At 43.0% G+C, this 27,611-nt stretch overlaps 1 protein-coding gene across 7 annotated transcripts in view; it reads left to right on the forward strand.

Annotated features, from left to right (window-relative positions):
- The window catches only part of klhl32 (kelch-like family member 32), a 184,798-nt gene that overhangs the window by 134,664 nt on the left and 22,523 nt on the right, over window positions 1-27,611 (forward strand). For all 7 annotated transcript variants that reach the window (XM_067983834.1, XM_067983839.1, XM_067983837.1 and 4 more), the window contains one exon: window positions 13,584-14,310. In XM_067983834.1, the coding sequence (XP_067839935.1) occupies window positions 13,584-14,310 (727 nt within the window). The remainder of the gene's footprint in view (window positions 1-13,583; window positions 14,311-27,611) is intronic.

Raw genomic sequence — 27,611 nt, forward strand, 5'->3', positions numbered from 1 at the left:
TTTGGACAAGGTAATTTAGCAATGGCACTCTAAGAGTTAGTGTTATCCGGGTAGTTAATTAGGAGAAGGAGATAACTTCTTGAAGTGAGAATCAGAACAGGCATTGACAATGAAATGTATTCTATTTTGAAATATTTTTATCCCCGAGCTGCAAACTAATGAACTTCTGCAATACAGCAGTGAATATTTAATAACTTTCATTCTGAATATGCACTCTTTGATCATTATTTCCTGTAAAGTTTGGACAGATTCAAGATATTTATTGTTATGAAGCACATTTAGGGCATTACAATACAAAGATGTGTCAGAAACATTAAAACTGCTGATGTGGTCACTACGCTGTTCAGAAAGTTGATATGAAACACTGAACACTACATGCCAAAGAAATATAAATCTAGGAGCTTTATAAGAAAACTGTTATCATATAAGTGTCCAGTACAGGCAATTCAAAAGAGAAGAACACAATTATTGAAAATGAAACAAATTAGGTGTTAGCCATGGCTCAGTGGTAGCACTCTCGCCTCTGAGTCAGAAGGTTGTGTGTTCAAGTCTCACTCCAAAGACTTGAGCATATGATCTTGGCTGACAGTTCAGTGCAGTACTGAGGAAGTGCTGCGCTGTCAGGGGTGTCATCTTTCAGATGAGATGTTAAACCAAGGCTCCATGTCACTATTTCGAAGAAGAGCAGGGGAGTTCTCCCCAGTGTCCTGGCCAATATTTATCCCTCAACCAACATCACTAAAAACAATTTAATTGGTTATTTATTCTCATTGCTGTTTGTGGGACCTTGCTGTGCACAAATTGGCTGCCACTTTTCCTACATTACCACAAGACCATAACAAGAGATAGGAGCAGGAGTAGGCTATTCGGCCCCTCGAGCCTGCTCCGCCATTTAATGAGATCATGGCTGATTTGATTTTTACCTCAACTCCACTTTCCCGCCCTTTCCCCATATCCTTTGACTCCCTTTACAACAATAATGACACTTCAAAATTATTTCATTGGCCGTAAAGTGCTTTTGGGCGTCCTGAGGTTGTGAACAGTGCTATATAAATGTAAGTTCTTTCTTTAATGCTATGATTAAAGATACAGAGACCTCACAGATTATGCCCTAGCAATAATGCTCACCTTCAGTGGCAGAGGAAGCTGATTTTAGTTTAGGTATGTGTTTTGGCTAGGTTTTTGAAAAACAAAATATGCTGTAAAATGTATAATCTATCAGAAGGTTAAAAGGTCTTTTATTTAGGTTCGCCTATATTGACTATACCTACTGTAATTATTTTTGCTTTGATGGTTCTGTTAAAGTGATACAACGCTACATGGATAAGTCAGTCCTCATTTTTTTGTGACCTTGTGGAGTTAAGATTTGAACTTCTAAAGAATTTATGCGAACATTACAGTAGTTGTTGCAAGATCTGATACCCCCCCATCCTATGTTTTATAACACTCAGCTGTCATAACTCATAACAAATCAAACATCCCCCCTTAAGACACTCAAAAAAAACCCTAGAATTTAAGTGTAATTTCAGATTGTAAATGAAGAGAGGAGCCTTGAATGTTCATTTGCACCAATCATGCCTTCCTTTCATCTGGTCTGATTAGGCCTAGTGCAGTTTCATCAAACTATTCAATCACAGACCTGTCATTCCAGCCGACTGTTGATTGAAAACAATCATTGCTCTGATGGCACAATTATTCTGACCCTTTAACTAGAGGCTGCTGTGATAATGAAAGGCTGATTATGATAGTTTGTGCCTCTTTCAGTTTCCTGAGAAGGTTAATTTGGGCATCAGACGGATGTTTAATGTGCGCTTGCTAGCTGCACTGAGGTAAATGAGAACGTGCTATCTCAGATATTGCATGGATATAGCTCAGCTGTCAATCATTGTCATTTAGAGTTCATGTCTTGAACGCTAGAGATTGCATTTTAGTTTCTTTCCTTGCGATTTATTTGTTTCTGCCTTGAGGAGGAAGTTTATTTGCTTGGCTGTGACCTTCACAGCCTTTGAACAGAAGTACTCTGGAGTTGGCTATGACTTCTGTTTAGCTTTCTCTGTGCAGGAGGTTGTCAGCCAATTGAAGATATATGCCAGTAAAAACCTACAGGGTCATTTCAACATATTACTGTTTACCAGCATGGTTACTGCTGTCAGGTGGTCAGTTTTTTTTTAAAAGTATGAAAAAGATGAAGTGTATTAAAAACTTGATTTTACAATTCACGTCAGTTTAAAGGATTTTAACTCTGGGTGCAGGGCGGTAACCCTCGCGGAGAGTTCAGCATTAGGCTAGGGCTATTTTAACTCCTGGGCCTTAATTAAATAGTGCCGAAGTGTCTTCGGCCCAAAGCCGGTGGGAATGACGTCATCGCTGGCAGGCAGGAGCAGGTATTTTCAGTTATTCACATGACTTTTTTTCTCCTCCACTTCCTCTGATGGATTTGCAGTTTTTGTTGAAGCTTTCATTGATCTAGCCCTTTCCATGGAGATACTTCCTAGCCCACTGTTGTGTCTTCAGTGGCCAGCTTCTCAATACATGGCCATTAGTCATGGTCTGCACGAGGTTGACTAATTTCGGCCACAATGCCCAAGTTCAGCAACAAAGTGCCTCTAACCCAGCCACAAATATGGGTCTTGGCAGTACCAAACAAATTTGCACCAAAGCAACATCATCAGCACAGAATTTTTATTTAATGGTTTAACCTGTATAAAACCCTTAAAAATTGAGATCTTTTGGTTGTATTTTTTATCTACGTTTTTATTTGTACACCTTCTGCCTGGCTTGTACACCTTGGGAATTGTAGTTCTGTAGGAGCAGGGTGAAAACTATAATTCCCATGCTGTATCTCACACACTCTGTACAAAGCAACATTCATGATAAATGAAACATGCATGTTAAACGGGTGATCAAAGGAGCAGAGATACCTGGAAAAAAGCAGAACTACAAAAGCAAAACATAACAAGTAAAAAAAATTATTTCCGTGCTACAATTGTAAGAGAAGGGGTGAAAATCATAAAATATGCAGTGGGACTTGAAACTAAGCACAAAATAGTAAATATTCTGAATTGATTATTTCCTCAAAGTATTAACAAGGGAAGACATAAGCAGCATGCCCTCCCCAACAAAGGTAACTGAGGCAAAATTCAGGCAAGGATTAGAAAACATTAGAAAATGAGTATGCAGCTGATGAAGGTGAAACAAGGCAAATTAGGCTGAAGCCAAAAATAGAGGTGGGTTCAATGCACTAACAGTTGGGCACATGCTAATATTGCACTGTCTAAATGCACTCGGAGGCTCCAAATGAACATTGGGGTTGTTAGTTCCGACAATGCGCTCATCTGAGCAAAGCAGGAAATGACAGATGAAAACACAGTAATGAAATTATTTGACTGGGAGATTTTGTGATATTTGCTGGTTAGTTTTCTGCTTGTTGTTTGTTCCCATTGGGGAACTTTATAACTTTTTAATTCCTTCACTTTTAGTAAATTGGTCATTTTATTAATTATTGCAGTTATTTGCCCAAGAATGTATGATGCTTTGAGGTGTGATGTCTGGAAGTGTGACACTTTTGAGGCGTGATGCCCTGAGGCTGCACTGTCAGCTGTGGTGGCTTTGAAAGACATGGTGCAGCAAACTAATGCAAGACTTTAAATTAGCAGAGTGGTATTGCTCACAGTGAGTCAGAGGTTATGCACTTGGAAAGAGGGTGCTGAAGGCAAAGAGAATGATGAAGGGATGAACATTTCTGCTGAAAGAATTTGAAAAGTAATTTGTAAGAGATGTGTTCAGACATAGTGAAGTGTTTTTTGAATAGTTCCTGAAAAATAAATGAACAGCGTTTTCCTTGCCCACTACAATTAGACTTTCTACTGTATATTAAAAGGCTACGTTTGTTGACACAACCTGGTGCAACTAAAGTAGAAGTGTATTGTCACCGTCAGGAAGTGGGGGGACAATATTCACCCAACACTTTGCCTGGAATGCATAATTTGATCCAGTCAAGCTGTAGACTCTAAATGGCTAAATTCAATATGTAATTTGATCCAGTCATGGACAGGCAGGCTATAGTGTTAACAATGTATAGAGCTTCAATATAGCACAGCGTGTGGTCACAACATGCTAGTGCTATTGCACCTGTAGGTGGCGATGTCAGAGCAATGTTACATGACTCATTAACTTCAATGACATTCAACCTAATTTGCATGACCATCAATCAACTAATACGAAGCCTCATCTGTGAAATTTTGGTGAGATTCCTTATTTTGTCCACCCAGTGCTGCTACAGGAATCCTTTCCTTGTCAATTGCCCGGACACGTTGGAAAAGGTGAGTGAAGGTAAGTTTACTTACTCAGTCTCCTTAACGCATAGAAAACATTACAAACACAAAAAATCCCAGCTATGAGATACAAAGGCTGGAAAGAAGACAATGTTTATGTTCTGAGGATGCTTTCAAAGGAATGGATTACAAAACAGTGCATGTGGATGTATTTGGAAAAGACGAATGCCATTCTGTAACTCTGATGTGGAGATGCCGGTGATGGACTGGGGTTGACAATTGTAAACAATTTTACAACACCAAGTTATAGTCCAGCAATTTTATTTTAAATTCACAAGCAAACATTTGCCTGAGGAAGGAGAAAATCTCCGAAAGCTTGTGAATTTAAAATAAAATTGCTGGACTATAACTTGGTGTTGTAAAATTGTTTACAATTCTGTAACTCAGCTGAGTCACAGAAAAACAATTAATTCGCCATGTGAAATCAGCTGATGTCAATCAGAAGCTGTAAGTAAACACTTTCCATGGCCAAATGGACAGTAAGGTCATCTGACATTTAAAAGAAGGAAAGAGCCCTACCATTATCGAGACCTCAACACCTTCTTCCCCCACTGAGCAAAAATTCTGGGATTGGAATACAAACCCAAACCCAAAACCAAGCACCCCACCACTGAGCATAAATATCATGATCTACCTCCCCCTTAATTGGATTCCCTCCCCTCCCCCATGGAACAGAACTATCGTCAACATACCCCAACCCCAGATTGGTTCCCATCTCCCAGTGAGCAGTCATATCATGCTACCCACCCTGCACTTGTCCCACTTGAGGAGTGATATGTGGAAGAAAAACTCCCAACCCACACTTGGCACCTCTCTGCACTCAGCAATACCTGGGCAAATGCAGCCTATCCCCTTTCAGCCAAGCAACACTCCTTATAACATCATTTTGATGATCAAAGCCCACACACCTCACCTGAGGATATCTATCTCCCTCCCTTGCACGCCGACCAGCTAAACAACCCTACCCACTGGACATCACCTTGGTGGCTAGAACACAGCTTCTCTAGCTCTCCTGTTCCCCCCCACCACCACCCCCAACACTGAACATCACTTAGCTGATTGGAGACAACCTCCCTGTCCTCCTTTCCCCATCCTCCTCTCCCATTCCTGGGAGATCGACCAGTAAAGAAATAAATTTGCACTTCTCACATATCACAGTAACACAAATAAATAAATCTAAATCTATGCATGTAGCATAAGGTGAAGGATGACTATATAACTCTTTTGTCAATCTTGACTCAGTCAAATTTTGTTTGATAATCACTCCTGTGAAGTTCCTCGGGAAGTTTTACGATGTTAAAGGCGCTATATAAATGCAAGTTGTTGTTATTTTAACACTAATGTCTCTGAATCACAAAGCCGTGGGTTCAAGCCCCATTCCAGAGATTTGAGAACATAATCTAAGTTGACACTTTGGGACAGTACTGAGGGAGTGCCGCACTGCTGGAGGTTCCAGGTGAATGAGACATTAAACTGAGACACTTGCTGCCTGATCCAGTGGACGTAAATGATCCCATGGCTCTATTCGAAGAAAAGCAGGGGAGTTCTTCCCGGTGTCCTGACCAACACTTATCCTTCAACCAATATCACTAAAACAGATTATCTAATCATTAAACTCATTGCTGTTTGTGGGATGTTGTTGTAAGCAAGCTGGCTGTTGTATTTGCCTACATTCCAATAGTTACTTTTAAAGTGCCTAATTGGCTGCGCAAGGCTTTGGGACGTCCTGAGGACATGAAAAATTCTATATCAATACAAGGTCTTTAGTCTTTTGTCCTATAGCATGGTGTAGAGGATGGCGACAAAGTAGTTGTACGTATTCCTGGATGTTTCATCACCAGGCAGACCTAAAAATGAGGTGCCAACCTGGTGAAGCTACAACACAGGACTACATGCATGCTAAACAGCAGAAGCAAGATGCTATAGACAGAGCTAAGCAATTCCACAACCAACTGATCAGATCAAAGCTCTGCAGTCCTGCCACCTCCAGTCGTGAATGGTGGTGGACAATGAAACAACTAACGGGAGGAGGAGGCTCTGTGAACATCCCCATCCTCAATTATGACTGAGTCTAGCATGTGGGTGCAAAAGACAAGGCTGAAGCGTTTGCAACCATCTTCAGCCAGAAGTGCCGAGTAGATGATCCATCTTGGCCTCCTCCCGATATCCCCACCATCACAGAAGCCAGTCTTCAGCCAATTCCGTTCACTCCACGTGATATCAAGAAACGGCTGAGTGCACTGGATACACCAAAGACTATGGGCCCCGCCAACATCCCAGCCTCTAGCCAAACTGTTCCTGTACAGCTACAACACTGACATCTACCCAACAAAGTGGAAAATTACCCAGGTATGTCCTGTCCACAAAAAGCAGGACAAATCCAATCCGACTAGTTACCGCCCCATCAGTCTACTCTCAATCATCAGCAAAGTGATGGAAGATGTCATCGACTGTGCTAGCAAGGGGCACTTACTCACCAATAACCTGCTCACCGATGCTCAGTTTGAGTTCTGCCAGGATCTCTTGGCTCCAGACCTCATTACAGCCTTGGTCCAAACATGGACAAAAGAGCTGAATTCCAGAGGTGAGGTGAGAGTGACTGCCCTTGACATCAAGGCAGCATTTGACCGAGTGTAGCACCAAGGAGCCCTAGTAAAATTGAAGTCAATGGGAATCAGTGGGAAAACTCTCCAGTGGCTGGAGTCATACCTAGCAGAAAGGAAGATGGTAGTGGTTGTTGGAGACCAATCATCTCAGCCCCAGTATATTGCTGCAGGAGTTCCTCAGGGCAGTATCCTAGGCCCAACCATTTTCAGCTGCTTCATCAATGAAGTTCCCTCCATCAGAAGGTCAGAAATGGGGATGTTCGCTGACTATTGCAGTCCGTGCCCGCATGCAGCAAGACCTGCACAGCATTCAGACTTGGGCTGATAAGTGGCAAGTAACATTCGTGCCAGACAAGTGCCAGGCAGTGACCATCTCCAACAAGAGAGAGTCTAACCACCACCCCTTGACATTCAACGGCATTACCATCGCCGAATCCCCCACCATCAACATCCTGGGGGTCACTATTGACCAGAAACTTAACTGGACCGGTCACATAAATACTGTGGCTACAAGAGCAGGTCAGAGGCTGGGTATTCTGCGGCGAGTGACTCACCTCCTGACTCCCCAAAGCCTTTTCATCATCTACAAGGCACAAGTCAGGAGTGTGATGGAATTCTCTCCACTTGCCTGGATGAGTGCAGCTCCAACAACACTCAAGAAGCTCAACACCATCCAGGACAAAGCAGCCCGCTTGATTGGCACCCCATCCACCACCCTAAACATTCACACCCTTCTTCACCTGTGCACTGTGGCTGCAGTGTGTCCCATCCACATGATGCACTGCAGCAATTCGCCAAGGCTTCCTCGACAGCACCTCCCAAACCCATGACCTCTACCACCTAGAAGGACATGAGCAGCGGGCACATGGGAACAACACCACCTGCATGTTCCTCTCCAAGTCACACACCATCCCGACTCGGAAATATATTGCTGTTCCTTCATCGTCGCTGGGTCAAAATCCTGGAACTCCCTACCTAACAGCACTGTGGGAGAACCTTCACCACACGGACTGCAGCGGTTCAAGAAGGCGACTCACCAGCACCTTCTCAAGGGCAATTAGGGACGGGCAATAAATGTTGGCTTTGCCAGCGATGCCCACATCCCATGAATTTAAAAAAACATGACCTCCTGCCTCCAACGGCCCCGCCCAGTCAAACAGCCTTTTCCCCCATCTCCAATATTTTTATAAGTAATTAACCAAAGTGTTCAAAGAAAATATAAAAAAACACTTTTTTAATGCCCTCATGATTTTTATCCCAGGTTGCTCTTAGCAGTGTCCAGGAGAGTAATGTTTAATTTGTGACCCTAACACAAAGTTTCAATGTGTTCAATTCAGGTTTATGGGAGAGGGGGTTAGGGGCCCCAGACGCCTAAACCTGAGCCAGCACATTGGAAGTAAACACTAAACCAGGATAACATTCATGAGAAAGGGTGAGAAGAGTGAATTGGGGGGGCGGGGGAGGTAGAAGGATACTATCTCTGAAATAATAAATAATGAATGCCTGCTTTCATAAATAAGCAATATATACATCATTTACATTGTTTTTATGTCAAAAATTACCACACAAAAGAGTTCAAAACATCATGCTTAATGTTAGTTTGATAGTTTTATATAAAAATTTATATTTACTTTCAATAATGGTTATCCGGTTTTGAACTTTTCTTTCCAGTAAGGGACAAGGAATGGGCCTTACAAATGACATGTCCTGGCACACTTAGCAAATGGCCAATCTTGCTGTTAACACATCTGAGGTTTTTCTTATGGTTAAGTACAGATGCATGTGGGGAGCTGTAGCTTATGCCCTTGTGGAATTTATCCAGCTGATGGTGATTACCTCTGAGAAGCCCCATGAACTAAACCCTTGGGGCACTCAGAGAGGCACAGGCCTCCAATAGAAAACATTGTTGAAATCATTTTAGACAAACAAAATGCTGCTATTTAATCATTTTGTTGCGGATGGTATAATTTTTATGTCATTGTTATGTTATGACATTAGAAACTTCAGTTATGGAGAGAAAATGGCAGACGCAAATCTTTTCAAAAAGTATTGATTGGTTCACCTTTTTTTATTAGTACGTTCTCGTGATTGGCCATTCAAGATTGGCTGTTTTCATAAGTCCTTAGTACTCCTTCAGTTCTGATTTACTGCTGTTTCACTTTGAATCAACAAAGTTAGACAGGGAAAGTGTGTCATTACAGGTGATGAATGTGACCAACATGAAGTGCATGGTAAATGCAAGACTTTTAATATATAGATATTTCTTATCCATATACTCAACTTTTATCTTTTACTTTTTTAAAACCCAGGATACATAGCAAGGTGCATCAGTATCTACTAGGTGCCTGGTTTTGAGCAGTGCTGGTGAGTGGATGGTGGGAGTGGAGTAGCATTGGAGGGGAGTTTCTGGACTTTGGTGGTGCTTGATGGGGAGGTCCTGGTCTTCAACATAACTGAGGTTATGGTTCTGGTGTCCAGCAGCACTGCAATAATGGTCCTGAGTAAAAGGTGTGGTGCAACAGATGTGCACTAGATTCAAAAATGTAGGAGAGCCAAAGTATATTTTGAATTAAACACCTGATAACAAAATGTTATTATGTGTGTGTGTGTGTGTGTGTGTCTTTGTCTTTGTCTGTGTTTGTGTGTATTATTGCAGATATTCTTAAATTCATAGTCCAATTTGTGACTACACTTCAAAAGTACACCATTGGCTGTGAAGCGCTTTGGGACGTCCTGTGGTTGTGTATGGTGCTATATAAATGCAAGTTATTTTTCTTTTATTCAAATCATATTCAAAAACATGCAAACTGAAATACAGTTATATACAAAGGTACAATTTGACTTTTCAACTTAGAAAAATTAATAATAGTTTGTTTTCAAATTTTAAGATAAGCACAAGAAACCACAGCTCTGCAATCAGTATTGTCTGTCATGCACAAGTGGCCTCTTCCTTTTATGTCTCTTTCTCTCTCTGTCTTTGTGTGTGTCTCTCTCTCTCTCTCTTTCACACACTCTCACTCTCACTCTCTCACTCACACACACACACACACACACACACACACACACACCACTGAATTTTCCATCCCTGTCGGAATTATGGCACGGTGGGGCTTTTGACTGCATCACTGTTGACCCCGCTGAGGTTTCCAGGGTCAGATAAAATTATAATGTTGAGGGCGAGTTCCCACCATTGTAAATGCCTCTTGTTACATTAATAACTTTATTCAGAAAGCACAAAAGACAAACTGATACTTGCATCCAATCATGCTATTGCAATTATTTTTATGGTTTTAATTATGTTAGAACTCTTATTTTAGGGTCTGTAGTTGGTTAGGTAAGCAGGAGAAACAGCAGATAATGAAATTTTGAAATCATGTTGTAGTGATTTAATTTCTTTTATTGGCATGTTCTCCTGACTCAGAAATCAGGATTGGTTGTTTTGCATAAGTTCTTAGTTTTTCAGCTACTTTCCTCACTTTTGATTTGTATATTCCCTATCTCCTCAGTTCTGATTTGTGCTGTTTTACTTTAAGCAAATCAACACAGTGTGATGCCTCAACTATGATGATTACATGACAAAATCCATGTAAATGTATCATTTTTAATAAATTAGATATAGATAATGTATAATTTGATTGTGAGCAACAAAGACTAGTGCTTTATTCAAAAATAAACTTGAATAAGATTAAAATGCACAACCCATAAATCTGAAGGGTAAGTGAGTTATTACCTAATGCTGAGGGTTGGCTTAGGTTTTGGTGGTAGACTGTTTTCACCACTTTTCTCCCTTCCTTTTCTCAAGGGGGTGATTTTTACTGGGCAGTTTATGGCAAAGATTCCATGCTCTTAATCACATGTTAGCAGCTAGTGAGGATAGAATTTGGCTCAGCTGTGATGCTCTCTGCAGTTGAATAGCCTGCAGACACTCAAGGATCATACAAAAGTAAAAGAGGCACTCAAGTGTAATTGGCACCCATGGAACTGTGTGCCAGCAAGGAGTACATTATCTTCAGGAAAATAGAGAATAAAATTGATGATTAAAAGTAAAACCTACACATTTGTCAGCTTAATGAAAGCAGTGCCGCTATGACGCTGCCTTTCCCCATTTGGATTAATTTTTCACACCTCCCATCACTACCGATAATGCCAATTACATATTGCCACGTGGATCCAAAATGCGTAAACTCAGTGTTGTTAGTGGCTTCCTATCAAGCAATAATAAATCACCACACCTGTCTATCGCTTCAGTATATTGTCTTGTGTTGGGCAGTGAGGATATGGTTACAGTAATATATTAAATAATGCAGGTGTTTATTTTGGCAAACTTTATTGTGGTAAGCCTTTATTATGGATGTTGAAAGCAATTACACACTAGTTAAATAGAATGTAAATGCAGTAAAAGAACAAAGGCATTTTGGTCACATGATCCATTTAAATCAGATCTAATTATCAATTTTTCAATTAAAAATAATAATCATGTATGCAGAATGATACTTCTTGTAGCATTGAGCAATATGTTGGTCATAGAAGGTGCACTACTTCAAAAGAAAACAAATGTATCATCTGCAGAGTCTCAGATGTAGCATTAATATAGACTGCCTCACCTTTTGAGGTACTATAATAAATGTGCCCTTAGATTTGTATCACAACAAAATGCAATACAAACAAATGTTTGGCACAAAACAAATTGAGTAATATTATTTCTTTTAAATATATTTTGTTAATCAAAGTGCGTATCATAGTATCATATGATACAGTACAGAAGGAGGTCATTCGGCCCATCGTACCTGTGCCAGCTCTTTGAAAGAGCTATCCAATTAGTCCCGTTCCCCTGCTCTTTCCCCATAACCCTGTATATGTTTTCCCTTCAAGTATTTATCCAGTTTCCTTTTGAAAGATATTATTGAATCTGCTTCCACCACCCTTTGAGGCAATGCATTCCAGATCAAAACAACTCTGTGCAAAAAAATGTTTCCTCATATCGCCTATGATTCTTTTGCCAATCACCTTAAATCTGTGTTATAGAAACATAGAAAAATTTATGGCACAGAAGGAGGCCTTTCGGTCCATCGTGTCTGTGCCGGTCGAAAAAGAGCAATCCAGCTTAATCCCACTTTCCAGCACTTGGGCCAAAGCCTTGTAGGTTATAGCACTTCAAGTGCATATCCAAGTACTTTTTAAATGTGATGAGGGTTTCTGCCTCTACCACCCTTTCAGGCAGTGAGTTCCAGACCCCTACCACCCTCTGGGTGAATTTTTTTTCCTCAGCTCCCCTTAATCCTTCTACCAATCACTTTAAATCTGTGTCCCCCCCCCCCCCGGCTATTGACCTCTGCTAAGGGGAATAGGTCCTTCCTGTTCACTCTATCTAGGCCCCTTATAATTTTATGCACCTCAATTAAATCACCCCTCAGCCTCCTCTGTTCCAAAGCCTATTCAATCTTTCCTCAATTAAAATTCTCCAGTCGTGGCAACATCCTTGTCAACCTCCTCTGTACCCTCTATAGTGCAATCACATCTTTCCTGTAATGTGGTGACCAGAACTGTACGCAGTACTCAAGCTGTGGCCTAACTAGTGTTTTATATAGTTTTAGCATAGCCTTCCTGCTCTTATATTCTGTGCCTCAGCTAATAAAATAGTATCCCGTATCCCTACTTAACCTTATCTACCTGTACTGCTACCTTCAGAGATCTGTGGACATGCACTCCAAGGTCCTCTGCACCTCTCAGTACCCTCCCATTTATTGTGTATTCCCTTGTCTTGTTTGACCTACCCAAATGTATTACCTCACACTTCTCTGGATTGAATTCTGTTTGCCACTTTTCTGCCCACCTGACCAGTCCATTGATATCTTCCTGCAACGAAAAGCTTTCCTCCTCACTATCAACCACACGGCCAATTTTTGTATCATCTGCAAACTTCTTAATCATGCCCCCTGCATTTAAGTCCAAATCATTAATATATACCATAAAAAGCAAGGGACCTGGTTACTGATGCTTCTGCCTCAAGAAACCATTTCTCCTTATTTACGATATCATCTCAGAATGATAGAGATTTTGAAAACCTCTATCAAATCTCCTCCTTCCCTTCACTCCACCATTGGCTTCCAAGCCTTCAGCTGTCAAGGCCCCACACTCTTGAATTCCTTCCCATATCCCATTTGCCTCTCCATCTCCCTCTCCTCCTTTACGACCCTTTTTAAAACCCACCTCTTTGACCAAACTTTTGGTCACCTCTCCTAATAGTCCCTTCATTGGCTAGCCATCCAGTTTTTGTCTGATTATGCCTCTGTGAAATTATTCTGCATTAAAGGCGCTATATAAATTTATTGTTATTGAATGCAATAACATGACTTCTTGATTTGAATTACTTTTGATTTTTTTTAGGTTCCCAAGTATTGGGAAAAGCTATAGTCAGAGATTGGATAAAGAAGGGAGAGGAATTTCAAAATCAGCTATTAACAATATTTTGTTTTCTAATTATATAATTGTATTCTAGATTTATGTTTGAGATATGGCAACACCCACTAATTCTAAACTTTGAATCTTAAGAATTATAATTATTGATTTATCATTATCAAAAATGTCGGGATATCTTCTTGCTTTAAAAGACTAAACCGGCATCTTTGTTCTATTTTGACAGCTGGCAGTGAGGTGGTTGGAACATGGCTGTCGGTATCAGTACATGGATGAACTCTTGCAATATATACGCTTCGGTTTGATGGATGTTGATACACTTCATACGGTGGCGCTGTCTCACCCTCAGGTTCAGGCCAGTGAAACTGCCACAGCTTTCATTAATGAGTCCTTGGAGTACCACCAGAGCATCTATGCACAGCCTATATGGCAAACCATCAGGACACGACCTCGCTTCCAATCAGAAACACTTTACATTGTAGGTGGTAAGAAGCGTGAGATTTGCAAAGTGAGAGACCTGCGGTATTTTAACCCAGTGAACCAGGAGAATGTTCACATAGCAGGGGTTTCGAACTGGAGTGAGCTGTCTCCAATGCCTGTAGGAAGAAGTCATCATTGTGTTGCTGTCATGGGAGACTTCCTTTTTGTGGCAGGTGGGGAAGTGGAACACGCAACAGGTCGCACCTGTGCAGTTAGAACTGCATGCCGTTATGATCCTCGCAGCAACACTTGGACAGAGATAGCTCCAATGAAAAACTGCCGTGAACATTTTGTACTTGGAGCCTTGGATGAATACCTATACGCAGTGGGTGGAAGAAATGAACTGCGGCAGGTCTTGCCCACAGTGGAGAGATACTGTACAAAGAAGAATAAGTGGTCTTTCGTACAATCATTTGATAGATCACTGTCCTGCCATGCAGGATGTGTGGCTGATGGGTTTCTTTGGATATCGGGTAAGGATCAACAATTCAAGTTTTAATGTCCTCTATTGAGTATCTTGCATGCACAAATCAGCTGTAGTTTATTAGGCCCAGCTCCAATTAAACAATGAGAACTGGGATACTCATTTTCGATGTGGGACCCCTCCGAGAACTATGTGCTGGAACTGGGATCCTGCTGAGATTTCTGCGCTCCACCAATTCTGGCCTCATGCACATCCCTGATTTTAATTGCTCCACCATTGGCTGCTGTACATTCAGGTGCCTAGGCTATAAGCTCTGGAATTCCCTCTCTAAACCTCTCCGTATCTGTATCTCTCTCTCCTCCTTTAAGATGCTGCTTAAAACCTACCTCTTTGACCACCTGTCCTAATATCTCCTCATGTGGCTCGATGTCAAATTTTGTTTGATAATCGCCTCTGTGAAGCACCTTGGGACAGTTTACTACATTAAGGGCGCTAGTGAGTATCTTGCATGAACAAATCAGCTGCAGTTTATTGGGCCCAGCTCCAGTTAAACAAAGGTAAGATTAGCTGAAATGAGAACTGGGATGCTTATTTTTGATGTTTATAGATAATAAGTTTCTCAAATGGTTCATTGGGTAGATCCCCGGGTTCCATGTACTCCTGATCCATGCAAGCCAGGAAGGTTACAGGTAATGGAAATGCTGCAAGATTTTTGCCCCTTTCTAGTACAAGAATGTTAAGGTCAATTGTAATGCTTCTACTGCCACCTTGGCTGAATCATCACAGATTGGGAATTGAACCTGCAACATTTCATCCAAGTGACTATAGGAGCAGAGAGTGTGGCACCCTTTAAAAGGGAAATGGATAAGTATTTGAAAAGGAAAAAAAAAATGCATGCAACGAGAGGGCAGGGAAGTGGGATTAGAGCAGAGAGCTCCAGATGAAACACTATCATTGGCACAGGCAGGATGGGCTGACTGGCCTCCTTCTGTGCAGTAATTCAGTGATTCTGTGATCACTATCCATTGAGTCCTGCTGGCAAGAGCACACTTGTGTACACTGGGTAGAGACACGGTCAGGCTAGTTTGCGATGCTGTTTACAGTCAAAGTCAGCTGATAGTCACTGTCTGCGCTTACTGCCTATTTAGGCGCGATGTCTAACCAAATTAGACTTTAGAGCAGTACTAGAAAATGTTGAAAATAGAAAAACATTAAAAAAAATAAAACAATGAATACACAGAAAATAATTTCCATTTCAGAAATTCTTCATAAATTATCCAAGCCTGATTTGTAATATCAGACAAGACATTTTTGAATGCATTCATGGCTAGAGTGTATCTCACTGGCTAGTAAGTGTTGAGGTTTAGAGATCAGAGCAACACTTGGCTCACTAAGCACATACACCAACAATTATATTTCATGTTCTCAGTATAACAACACTTACATGAAAGAATTGTATCAAAGTTCAGTCTCAAACTGTGAAAGGCTAGAAGATTGTGGAGTTTAGCCTGAACCACAGTGATTGGGACATAAGTACTGAAATTTTCATGTATTCATTTTACTGTATTTAGAGTTCAATTTACTCTCTTCCACCTGTTCAATACTAGGACTAATAATCCGGAATCATGAGTTCAAATCCCACTACGGCAGCTGGGGAATTTAAATTCAATGAATTCAATAAAATCTGGATTTAAAAAAATAGTACCAGTAATGGTGGCCAAGAAACTACCGGATTGTCGTTAAAAACCTATCTGGTTCACTAATGGTCTTCAGGGAAGGAAACCTGCCGTCCTTACCCAGTCTGGCCTATATGTGACTCCAGACCCACAGCAATGTGGTTGATTCTTAACTGCCCTCTTTTTTTATATTCGTTCATGGGATGTGGGCGTCATTGGCAAGGCCAGCATTTATTGCCCATCCCTAATTGCCCTTGAGAAGGTGATGGTGAGCCGCCTTCTTGAACCGCTGCAGTCCGTGTGGTGACGGTTCTCCCACAGTGCTGTTAGGTAGGGAGTTCCAGGATTTTGACCCAGCGACGATGAAGAAACGGCGATATATTTCCAAGTCGGGATGGTGTGTGACTTGGAGGGGAACGTGCAGATAGTGGTGTTCTCATGTGCCTGCTGCCCTTGTCCTTCTAGGTGGTAGAGGTTGCAGGTTTGGGAGGTGCTGCCGAAGAAGCCTTGGCGAGTTGCTGCAGTGCATCCTGTGGATGGTACACACTGCAGCCACGGTGCACCAGTGGTGAAGGGATTGAATATTTAGAGTGGTGGATGGGGTGCCTATCAAGCGTGCTGCTTTGTCCTGGATGGTGTCAAGCTTCTTGAGTGTTGTTGGAGCTGCACTCATCCAGGCAAGTGGAGAGTATTCCATCACAATCCTGACATGTGCCTTGTAGATGGTGGAAAGGCTTTGGGAAGTCAGGAGGTGAGTCACTCGCCACAGAATACTCAGCCTCTGACCTTCTCTTGTAGCCACAGTATTTATGTGGCTGGTCCTGTTAAGTTTCTGGTCAATGGTGACCCCCAGGATGTTGATGGTGGGGGATTCGGTGATGGTAATGCCGTTGAATGTCAAGGGGAGGTGGTTAGACTCTCTCTTGTTGGAGATGGTCATTGCCTGGCACTTGTCTAGCATGAATGTTACTTGCCACTTATCAGCCCAAGCCTGGATGTTGTCCAGGTCTTGCTGCATGCGGGCTCGGACTGCTTCATTATCTGAGGGGTTGCGAATGGAACTGAACAATGTGCAATCAACAGCGAACATCCCCATTTCTGACCTTATGATGGAGGGAAGATCATTGATGAAGCTACTGAAGATGGTTGTGCCTAGGACACTGCCCTGAGGAACTCCTGCAGCAATGTCCTGGGGCCTAGCAAGCCACTCAGTTGTACAATCTTGCTACAGAAAGCACAATAAGAACGGACCACCTGGCATCGGACCACTAGGCAGCGGACACGACAAAGGCAAACCAAGCCGAGTCAACCCTGCAAAGTCCTCCTCACTAACATCTGGGAACTTGTGCCAAAATTGGGAGAGCTGTCCCACAGATTAGTCAAGCAACAGCCTGACATAGCCATACTCACAGAATCATACCTTTCAGCCAACGTCCCAGACTCCTCCATCACCATCCCTGGATATGTCCTGTCCCACCAGCAGGACAGACCCACCAGAGGTGGCGGTACAGTGATATACAGTCAGAAGGGAGTGGCCCTGGGAGTCCTCAACATTGACTCCACACCCCATCAAATCTCACGGCATGAGGTCAAACATGGGCAAGGAAACCTCCTGCTGATTACCACCTACCGCCCTCCCTCAGCTGATGAATCAGTCCTCCTCCATGTTGAGCACCACTTAGAGGAAGCACTGAGGGTAGCAAGGGCACAGAATGTACTGTGGGTGGGGGGACTTCAATGTCCATCACCAAGAGTGGGTTGGCAGCACCACTTCTGACCGAGCTGGCTGAGTCCTGAAGGAAATAGCTGCCAGACTGGACCTGCGGCAAGTGATGAGCGAACCAACACGAGGGAAAAACCAACTTGAACTCGTCCTCACCAATCTACCTGTCGCAGATGCATCTGTCCATGACAGTATTGGTCGGAGTGACCACCGCACAGTCCTCGTGGAGGCAAAGTCCCGTCTTCACACTGAGGACACCATCCAACGTGTTGAGTGTCACTATTACCGTGCTAAATGGGATAGATTCAGAACAGATCTAGCAGCTGAAAACTGGACATCCATGAGGCGCTGTGGGCCAGCAGCAGAATTGTATTCCAGCACAACCTGTAACCTCATGGCCTGGCATATTCCTCATTCTCCCATTACCAACAAGCCAGGGGATCAACCCTGGTTCAATGAGGAGTGTAGAAGAGCATGCCAGGAGCAGCACCAGGCGTACCTAAAAACGAGGTGCCAACCTGGTGAAGCTTCAACACAGGACTACATGCATGCTAAACAGCAGAAGCAACATGCTAGAGACAGAGCTCAGTGATTCCACAACCAATGGATCAGATCAAAGCTCTGCAGTCATGAATGGTGGTGGACAATTAAACAACTAACGGGAGGAGGAGGCTCCGTGAACATCCCCATCCACAATGCTGGTAGAGTCTAGTCTGTGAGTGCAAAAGACAAGGCTGAAGAGTTTGCAACCATCTTCAGCCAGAAGTGCCGAGTGGATGATCCATCTTTGCCTCTTCCCGATGTCCCCACCATCACAGAAGCTAGTCTTCAGCCAATTCGATTTACTCCACGTGATATCAAGAAACAGCTGAGTGCACTGGATACAGCAAAGGCTATGGGCCCCGACAACATCCCAGCTGTAGTGCTGAAGACTTGTGCTCCAGAACTAGCCACACCTCTAGCCAAGCTGTTCCAGTACAGCTACAACACTGGCAACTACCCAACAATGTGAAAAATTGCTCAGGTATGTCCTGTCCACAAAAAGCAGGACAAATCCAATCCCACCAATTACTGCCCCATCAGTCTACTCTCAATCATCAGCAAAGTGATGGAAGGTGTCGTCGACAATGCTATTAAGCGGCACTAACAATAACCTGCTCACCTATGTTCAGTTTGGGTTTAGCCAGGACCACTCGGCGCCAGACCTCATTACAGCCTTGGTCCAAACATGGACAAAGAGCTAAATTACAGAGGTGAGGTGAGTGGGATTCCATGGACATCGAGGCAGCATTTGACTGAGTGTGGCACCAATAAGCCCTAGTAAAATTGAAGTCAATGAGAATCAGGGGAAAAACATTGGCTGGAGTCATACCTAGCACAAAGGAAGGTAGTACTGGTTGTTGGAGGCCAAACATCTCAGCCCCAGTACACTGCTGCAGGAGTTCCTCAGGGCAGGGTCCTAGGCCCAACATTCTTCAGCTGCTTCATCAATGAACTTCCCTCCATCATAAGATCAGAAATGGGGATGTTCGCTGATGATTGCAGTGTTCAGTTCCATTCGCAACCCCTCAGATAATGAAGCAGTCTGTGCCCGCATGCAGCAAGACCTGGACAATGTGGCAAGTAACGTCCGTGCTGGACAAATGCCAGTCAATGACCATATCTAACAAGAGAGAGTCTAACCACCGCTCCATGACATTCAACGACACTACCATTGCTGAATCCCCCATCATTAACATTCTGGGGGTCACCATTGACCAGAAACTTAACTGGACCAAGCACATAAATACTGTGGCTACAAGAGCAGGTCAGAGGCTGGGTATTCTGTGGCGAGTGACTCACCTGCTGACTCCCCAAAGCCTTTCCACCATCTACAAGGCACAAGTCAGGAGTGTGATGGAATACTCTCCACTTGCCTGGATGAGTGCAGCTCCAACAACACTCAAGAAGCTTGACACCATCCAGGACAAAGCAGCCCGCTTGATTGGCACCCCATCCACCACCCTAAACATTCACTCCCTTCACCACCGGCGCACAGTGGCTGCAGTGTGTACCATCCACAGGATGCACTGCAGCAACTCGCCGAGGCTTCTTCCATAGCACCTCCAAAATCCGCAACCTCTATCACCTAGAAGGACAAGGGCCGCAGGCACATGGGAACACCACCTGCACGTTCCCCTCCAAGTCACACACCATACCGACTTGGAAATATATCGCCGTTCCTTCATCGTCGCTGGGTCAAAATCCTGGAACTCCCTTCCTAACAGCACTGTGGGAGAACCGTCACCACACGGACTGCAGCGGTTCAAGAAGGCGGCTCACCACCACCTTCTCGAGGGCAATTAGGGATGGGCAATAAATGCCGGCCTTGCCAGCGATGCCCACATCCCATGAACGAATATGAAAAAAGGAGCAGTTTAAACTTAGTTACTTGTGTCTTAACTGTGGGCCAGTTTGAGCTGGTAATAATTAATTAATTGGTTACAAAAGTGTTATAAGTAGCTATTCTCTGGTTGTGTTCTTCCTGTGGCAGTTATGCTATTGTCTTAAATAAACGATAGTGGAAGTGTCGGTGTACTGGAGAAGGATATGGAACAATTGTTGGAGATAAATATAGAAAAGGAATTGGTTCTTAAAAAGAAACACTCACGGTTGGATAGGTCACTCAGCCCTGCTGGTATGCGCTCTAGGCTGTTAACAGAAGTGAGAGAGGAGATAGCAGAGGTTCTGGCCACAAATTTTTAGTAGCATTTAAATATGAAAACTGCTGTGGAACTAGATAGTAGCCAATGTAATATCTTTGCTCAAGAAGGGAGAGATGGATAAACCCCGTAATTATAGACCAGTTAATCTGACTTCATTTTTTTACAAACTATTAGGATCAATAATAAAAACAGAAAATGCTGGAAACACTCAGCAGGTCAGGCATCATATGTTGAGAGTGAAACAGAGTTAATGTTTCAGATCGATAATCCTTTCACCAGAATTAGGATCAACAATTCGAGATAAAATTGGTGAGATTTTAGAAATACATGGGTTAATGAAAGGCAACCAGCATGGGTTTGTTAAATTAAAGGCAAGAAGTGATTGATAAATTTAATGGTATTTTGAGAAGGTGACTGATAGGATTTTCAGAAGGCGTTCGATAAGGTGTCTCAATCATTTCCACATTAGGCAAAAAATGTAGCAATGAGTGTACATTGCAACAATGTTTTAGGTCATGAGTTTGCACCCGTGACTCCCTACATGATGCTTTCTTGACCATAGCCATGCTGTCTTCCAGAACTTAGCCAGGGGAGGTCTCAAGCAATTCTTCACAGGCAACAAGCCCAGAAGGGAAAAGCAGAGGATGAATTACTCTCGGCCAATTTCAAACACATCTGGAAGCCAACTCAAGAGTGGTATTAACAGAGAAATGGGGGCAGGCTACTTGTTTCTGCTGTCAATTGGTGAATGGTGTGTGGGCTAGGGAAAGCCAGAGAGAGAGTGAGAAAATTAAAATAAATTAAAATTAAGGGAAGGAAAAAAATCAAAACATAATGATTTTGCTCATCACTGATTAGAGTATCAAGGATTTTAATAACTGGCTTCTGCTGTAATTTACAACTTTTCTGTGGTGACAGAAGTACATCCGTTATGCCAGAAACATCATAGTGCATTTTTGATTGTCAGTCACAATTAGTTACAAATACTGCAATTATTGCATCGATGATTAAAAGCATGACAGCTGGTAGCACTTGAGAACAAACGACAAATAACAAATTGCATGCTGGAAAATCAAGATGAATAGAAAAAGAGGTTAGTCAAATTAATAAAAAAAATTCTTGTGGTTGGGGAAAGGAGTCCGGTTTGTTTCAGTAGTTTTCTGTGAGACTGTAAACTTTAAAGGGCATTGGGCCCTCTGGAAGTTTTCCAAATAGACTGATTTCCAGGAATGGCCAAGAATTGTCTTCTCTAAAAACTGTTCAAAAACTGCTATCTCTGCTGACACGGGAAGTTTATGCTGCAGCAAGTGCCTTATCTGGTGCAGCATAAACCTTTGTACTTTTGAGTCTTTTTAAACTAGTAAACCTCCTGTGATGTTGCTCATGGATAAATATAAATAAATTAATTTATAGTGGAGTTAAGGAGGAGGAGTGTGAAACATTGGATGTGATAAACATAGTGAGGGAGGAAGTATTAAGGGATTTAGCATCTTTGAAAGTAGATAAATTGCCAGGCCCGGATGAAATATATCCCAGGCTGTTAAGAGAAGCAAGGGAGGAAATAGTGGAGGCTCTGACCATCATTTTCCAATCCTCCCTGGCTACAGGCGTGGTGCCAGAGGATTGGAGGACTACTAACCTTGTACCATTATTTGAAAAGGGAGAGATAGATCGAGTAATTATAGGCTAGTCAGTCTAACCTCGTTGGTAGGCAAATTATTGGAATCAATTCTGAGGTACGGCATAAATTGTCATTTAGAAAGGCAGGGTTAATCAAGGACAGTCAGCATGGATTTGTTAAGGGAAGGTCGTGTCTGACTAACTTGATTGAATTTTTTGAGCAGGTAACAAGGAGGGTCGATGAGGGTAAGACGTTTGATATAATGTACATGGATTTTAGCAAGGCTTTTGACAAGGTCCCACATGGCAGACTGGACAAAAAAGTAAAAGCTCATGGGATCCAAGGGAAAGTTGCTAGTTGGATCCAAAATTGGCCCAGTGGCAGGAATCAAAGGATAATGGTTGAGGGTGTTTTTGCAACTGGAAGGCTGTTTCCAGTGGGGTTCCGCAAGGCTTAGTACTAGGTCCCTTGCTTTTTGTGGTATATATTAATGATTTGGAGTTGAATGTGGGGGGCTTGATCAAGAAGTTTGCAAATGACACAAAAATTGGCCGTGTGGTTGACAGTGAGGAGGAAAGCTGTAGACTGCAGGAAGATATCAATGGACTGGTTAGGTGGGCAGAAAAGTGGCAAATGGAATTCAATCCAGAGAAGTGTGAGGTAATGCATTTGGAGAGGGCAAACAAGGCAAGGGAGTACACAATATATGAGAGGATACTGAGAGGTGTAGAGGAACAAAGGGACCTTGGAGTGCATGTCCACAGATCCCTGAAGGTAGCAGGACAGGTAGATAAGGTGGTTAAAAAGGCATACAGGATACTTTCCTTTATTAGCCAAGGCATAGAATATAAGAGCAGGGAGATTATACTAGAACTGTATAAAACATTGGTAGGCCATAGCTTGAGCACTGTGTACTGTTCTGGTCACCACATTACAGGAAAGATGTGATTGCACTAGAGAGAGTACAGAGGAGATTTACAAGGATGTTGCCAGGGCTGGAGAATTTTAGCTATGAGAAAAGATTGGATAGGCTGGGGTTGTTTTCTTTGGAACAAAGGAGGCTGAGGGGAGATTTAATTGAGGTATATAAAATTATGAGGTATATAAAATCTAGAAAGAGTGGATAGGGAGGACCTATTTCCCTTAGCAGAAGGGTCATTGATCAGGGAGCATAGATTTACAGTAATTGGTTGAAGGATTAGACGGGAGCTGAGGAGAAATTTTTTCACCCAAAGGGTGGTAGGGGTCTGGAACTTACTGCCTGAAAGGGTGGTAGAGGCAGAAACCCTCAACTCATTTAAAAAATACTTGGATGTGAACTTGAAGTGCCGTAACCTATAGGGCTATGGACCAAGTGCTGGAAAGTGGGATTAAGCTGGATAGTTCTTTCTCGGGGGGCACGGACACGATGGGCCGAATGGCCTCCTTCTGTGCCGTAACTTTCTGTGATTCTCTATTTGAGTATGTTCATGTATAGTGGTATAGTGCCCTTTTAACTCACCACAGGTAGATAAATAACTGTGTTCCTAACATACCACAGCTATGCAAATAAATCTCTGCACGTAACATCCTGTATTTACATCCTATAGGTCCATCAGTATCTGTAAAGTGAAAAGACAAGTTATTGATTCAGGTACAACTTATTGTCAGAAATGTTGTTAGGCCTGTGGACCATTTCTAGCATTTTGTGTTTTTGTTTCAGATTTCTGGCATTTTCAGTTTTCTTCTGCTTTTAAAATCATTATTGACTTCTTATTGGCCTTTTGTGCATCCTCCTTCCCTTTGCCCCACCATTGGCAGCTGTGCTTTAGCTGCCTAAGGCCCACACTTTGAAATGCCCTCCCCAAACCCTTCCGCCTCTCCACTTCCTTCTACTCCTCTAAGACGTTCCTTAAAACCCACCTCTTTGACAAAGCTTTTGGTCACCCCTCCTAATATCTCCTTGTCTCGGTGTCCATTTTTTTGATTATGCTTTTGTGAAGTGCCTGGGGCATTTATATAGTATCTATAATGTTAAAAAAATTCAAGTTCTTGTTGCTGTTGTTGTTCTTGTACTATTACTACTACTTTTTCTTCTCTTTCTTGATATAACCTCAGTAGAAAAACACTTTCCACACAAGCCAACATATGTGCCACCAGTCACTTCACCACATTTGAAAGTTCACTAAATAATATTGGTATAAAGCATTTCCATACTTGTTTATATTATTAATTGCCCACATCATAAATCAACATCCCACAATAATGCAGTGTTGAATCATTTTCACACCTTCCCCTCCATAAGGTTGAATGCCTGTCCTCCCTGACAGTGGTATGTCTAGTCCTTGTTGCACATCAAAATTGTGAAGCATGCAACAAACCACAGTGGTGCACGAAAGTCTGGCTGGGCTGTATCGGAGGATGCCCTAAACTGTTGAGGCATTGAAATCATACTTTCAAGATTCAAATGGTCTGCTCGACGTTGTATCTTGTAGAAGCATAGATCTCATTTTATTTGTGTTCAGCGGGTATATATGGGTATCGCAAAGGTGTCAAGCCAGGCCTCCATTGGGTAGCCTTGCTCTCCAAGGAGCTAACCTTTTAATCATTTTCCAGAGTCAGACATTGGGGAATGGATGACGGGCATAAGATGAAGGTATCAGGGTGGTGTCAGAAAGTGGGTAGTGTCCTCCAGGTTTTGTTGCAGATGGTCACAGACAATTTGCACTTTGATCGAGTAGAATTTCTTGAAATTGATGAAGGCTGTGGCATTGTGGGCAGAAGCAAGCAGGACTATATGTGTGCAATCTATGACGCCCTGGATTTTGGGGAATCCTGCATTCTCTGCAAACCGCAGAGCCCTATCCTACTGCTTCTGCATGTGGAAAGTGATGACGATGTCTGCTTTCACAAACAAGGCAATCAGTCACCTTTTTCATACTTGTAAGGACTGCAAATTGGTTAATATTACTGATCTACCCTGGAGCAGCCTGGAAGGAACCAGAGGCAAAACATTTCAGGCTGCAGTGCACTTTACCTCACTGTTCTTGCCCCTTGGAACAGATGACATACGTCTGTTACTGCCTCCCTAGAGAAGTATAACTTCCCCATACATGGCTCTTCATTTAACTGCAGGAATGTTCTCCTTGGCTTGTACACTTGGTAGTGAGGGTAAAGGTGAGTGTGAACAGTCCATGTGCTATCCCTTAGACCCCCAGCAATATCTCTGTCTCTTTCCTTCTCCTGTTCCTCCAGCACATACGGCAGCCATGGAAGCTCATAGGGCCACCATGGCAGCTCACAATGTTCGCATGGAGGCTCAGATGGCTGCCATCTTAACATTGGGGGCCACTGTTGAAAGAGCTTCCAGGGTGCCACATCACTCCTGCACTCTAGCAGAGTCCTAAGAGTGCTGAGGTGCCACCCCAAGAGAGTGACCATGGTTCAGTCGGAGAGGTATTGCAGTCCTCTCTCAGAAAAACAGCATGCCTGCTCCTCCACCAGACTCTCCGCCAGTGCTCTTGATGGTGCCACTCAGCCAGCTGGGCTAGACTGCCCCAGCCCACGCTGAGATGCTGCAACCTGCAGCTGGGCCCTCTAGACCCAGAGCTGCTCCAGGTTGTCCTCCAAGGCCATCTGCAGTGTCCTCAATGGAAGCTCAGCAGCCTTCAACTTCCCAAGCTGTAGCCACTGGGGAAGCACTTTGTAGATGTACCAGAATAGGACAACCAGCACACAAGACAGGCACTAAGAGCTTGCACATGGGTGATCAGTCATTTTTTTTGGTTATGGCTGACATGATTTGTTTGATAAATCTGTTTTTGATCTGGATTTGGGTATTTGACTTTATAGTGAAGTGTTGAGATTGAAGAATGGTAAGGATTGTGTGACTGCTGGCCTTTATATCGAGTGGACTGGAATACAAGGGGGTAGAAATTATGCTACAGCTATACAAAGCCCTGGTTAGACCATGCCTCGAGTACTGATAAGTTCTGGGCACCGCACCTTAGGAAGGATATATTGGCCTTGGTGGGAGCGCAGCTTAGATTTAATAGAATGATACCTGGACTCCAAGGATTAAATTACGAGGAGAGATTACACAAATTAGGGTTGTATTCCCTGGAATTTAGAAGACTAAGGAGTGATTTGATCAAAGTTTTCAAGATATTAAGCGGAACAGATAGGGTAGATAGAGAGAAACTATTTCTGCTGGTTGGAGAGTCTAGGACTAGGGGACATAGCCTAAAAATTAGAGCCAGGACTTTCAGGAGTGTAGTTAGGAAACAGTTCTACACGCAAAGGGTGGTAGAAGTTTGGAACTCTCTTCCACAAACGGCAGTTGATGCTAGCTCAATTGTTAATTTTAAACCTGAGTTTGATAGATTTTTGTTAACCAAAGGGCTAAGGCGGGTATATGGAGTTAGGACACAGATCAGCATGATCTCATTGAATGGCGAAACAGGCTTGAGGGGTTATATGGCCTACTCCTGTTCCTATTTCTTATGTTCTTATGTTCCTATATTCCTATGTTCCTAATGGGGAATGGGAAGGCTGATTTCATTGAAGCGCTCCTCGATAAGCTTGTCTCTGAGAGCTCTGGCAGATAGGGGCTCTGGTGGTCGCTGCCTCTCTTCCTCTTCCTCCTCCTGTACTTGTTGCTGTCCAGGTGGTGGTATGGGCTGATCCCTTATGATGCCTCTTAAGGATCAACAAGGTCATCTATGTGCGGAACCACAAGAGATGGGTGAGATCCTGAATGAATATTTCACATCGGTATTTACGGTTGAGAAAGGCATGGATGTTAGGGAACTTGGGGAAATAAATAGTGATGTCTTGAGGAGTGTACATATTACAGAGAGGGAGGTGCTGGAAGTCTTAACGCGCATCAAGGTAGATAAATCTCCGGGACCTGATGAAATGTATCCCAGGACGTTATGGGAGGTTAGGGAGGAAATTGCGGGTCCCCTAGCAGAGATATTTGAATCATCGACAGCTACAGGTGACGTGCCTGAAGATTGGAGGGTAGCAAATGTTGTGCCTTTGTTTAAGAAGGGCGGCAGGGAAAAGCCTGGGAACTACAGACCGGTGAGCCTGACAACGGTAAGTTGTTAGAGGGTATTCTGAGAGACAGGATCTACAGGCATTTGGAGAGGCAGGGACTAATTAGGAACAGTCAGCATGGTTTTGTGAGAGGAAAATCATGTCTCACGAATTTGATTGAGTTTTTTGAAGGGGTAACCAAGAAGATAGATGAGGGCTGTGCAGTAGACGTGGTCTACATGGACTTTAGCAAAGCCTTTGACAAGGTACCGCATGGTAGGTTGTTACATAAGGTTAGATCTCACGGGATCCAAGGTGAGGTAGCCAATTGGATACAAAATTGGATTGACGACAGAAGACAGAGGGTGGTTGTAGAGGGTTGTTTTTCAAACTGGAGGCCTGTGACCAGCGGTGTGCCTCAGGGATCGGTGCTGGGTCCGCTGTTATTTGTTATTTATATTAATAATTTGGATGAGAATTTAGGCGGCATGGTTAGTAAGTTTGCAGATGACACCAAGATTGGTGGCATTGTGGACAGTGAAGAAGGTTATCTAGGATTGCAACGGGATCTTGATAAATTGGGCCAGTGGGCCGATGAATGGCAGA

The sequence above is a fragment of the Heptranchias perlo genome, chromosome 5, assembly GCF_035084215.1.
Source record: "Heptranchias perlo isolate sHepPer1 chromosome 5, sHepPer1.hap1, whole genome shotgun sequence".
NCBI lineage: Eukaryota > Metazoa > Chordata > Chondrichthyes > Hexanchiformes > Hexanchidae > Heptranchias > Heptranchias perlo.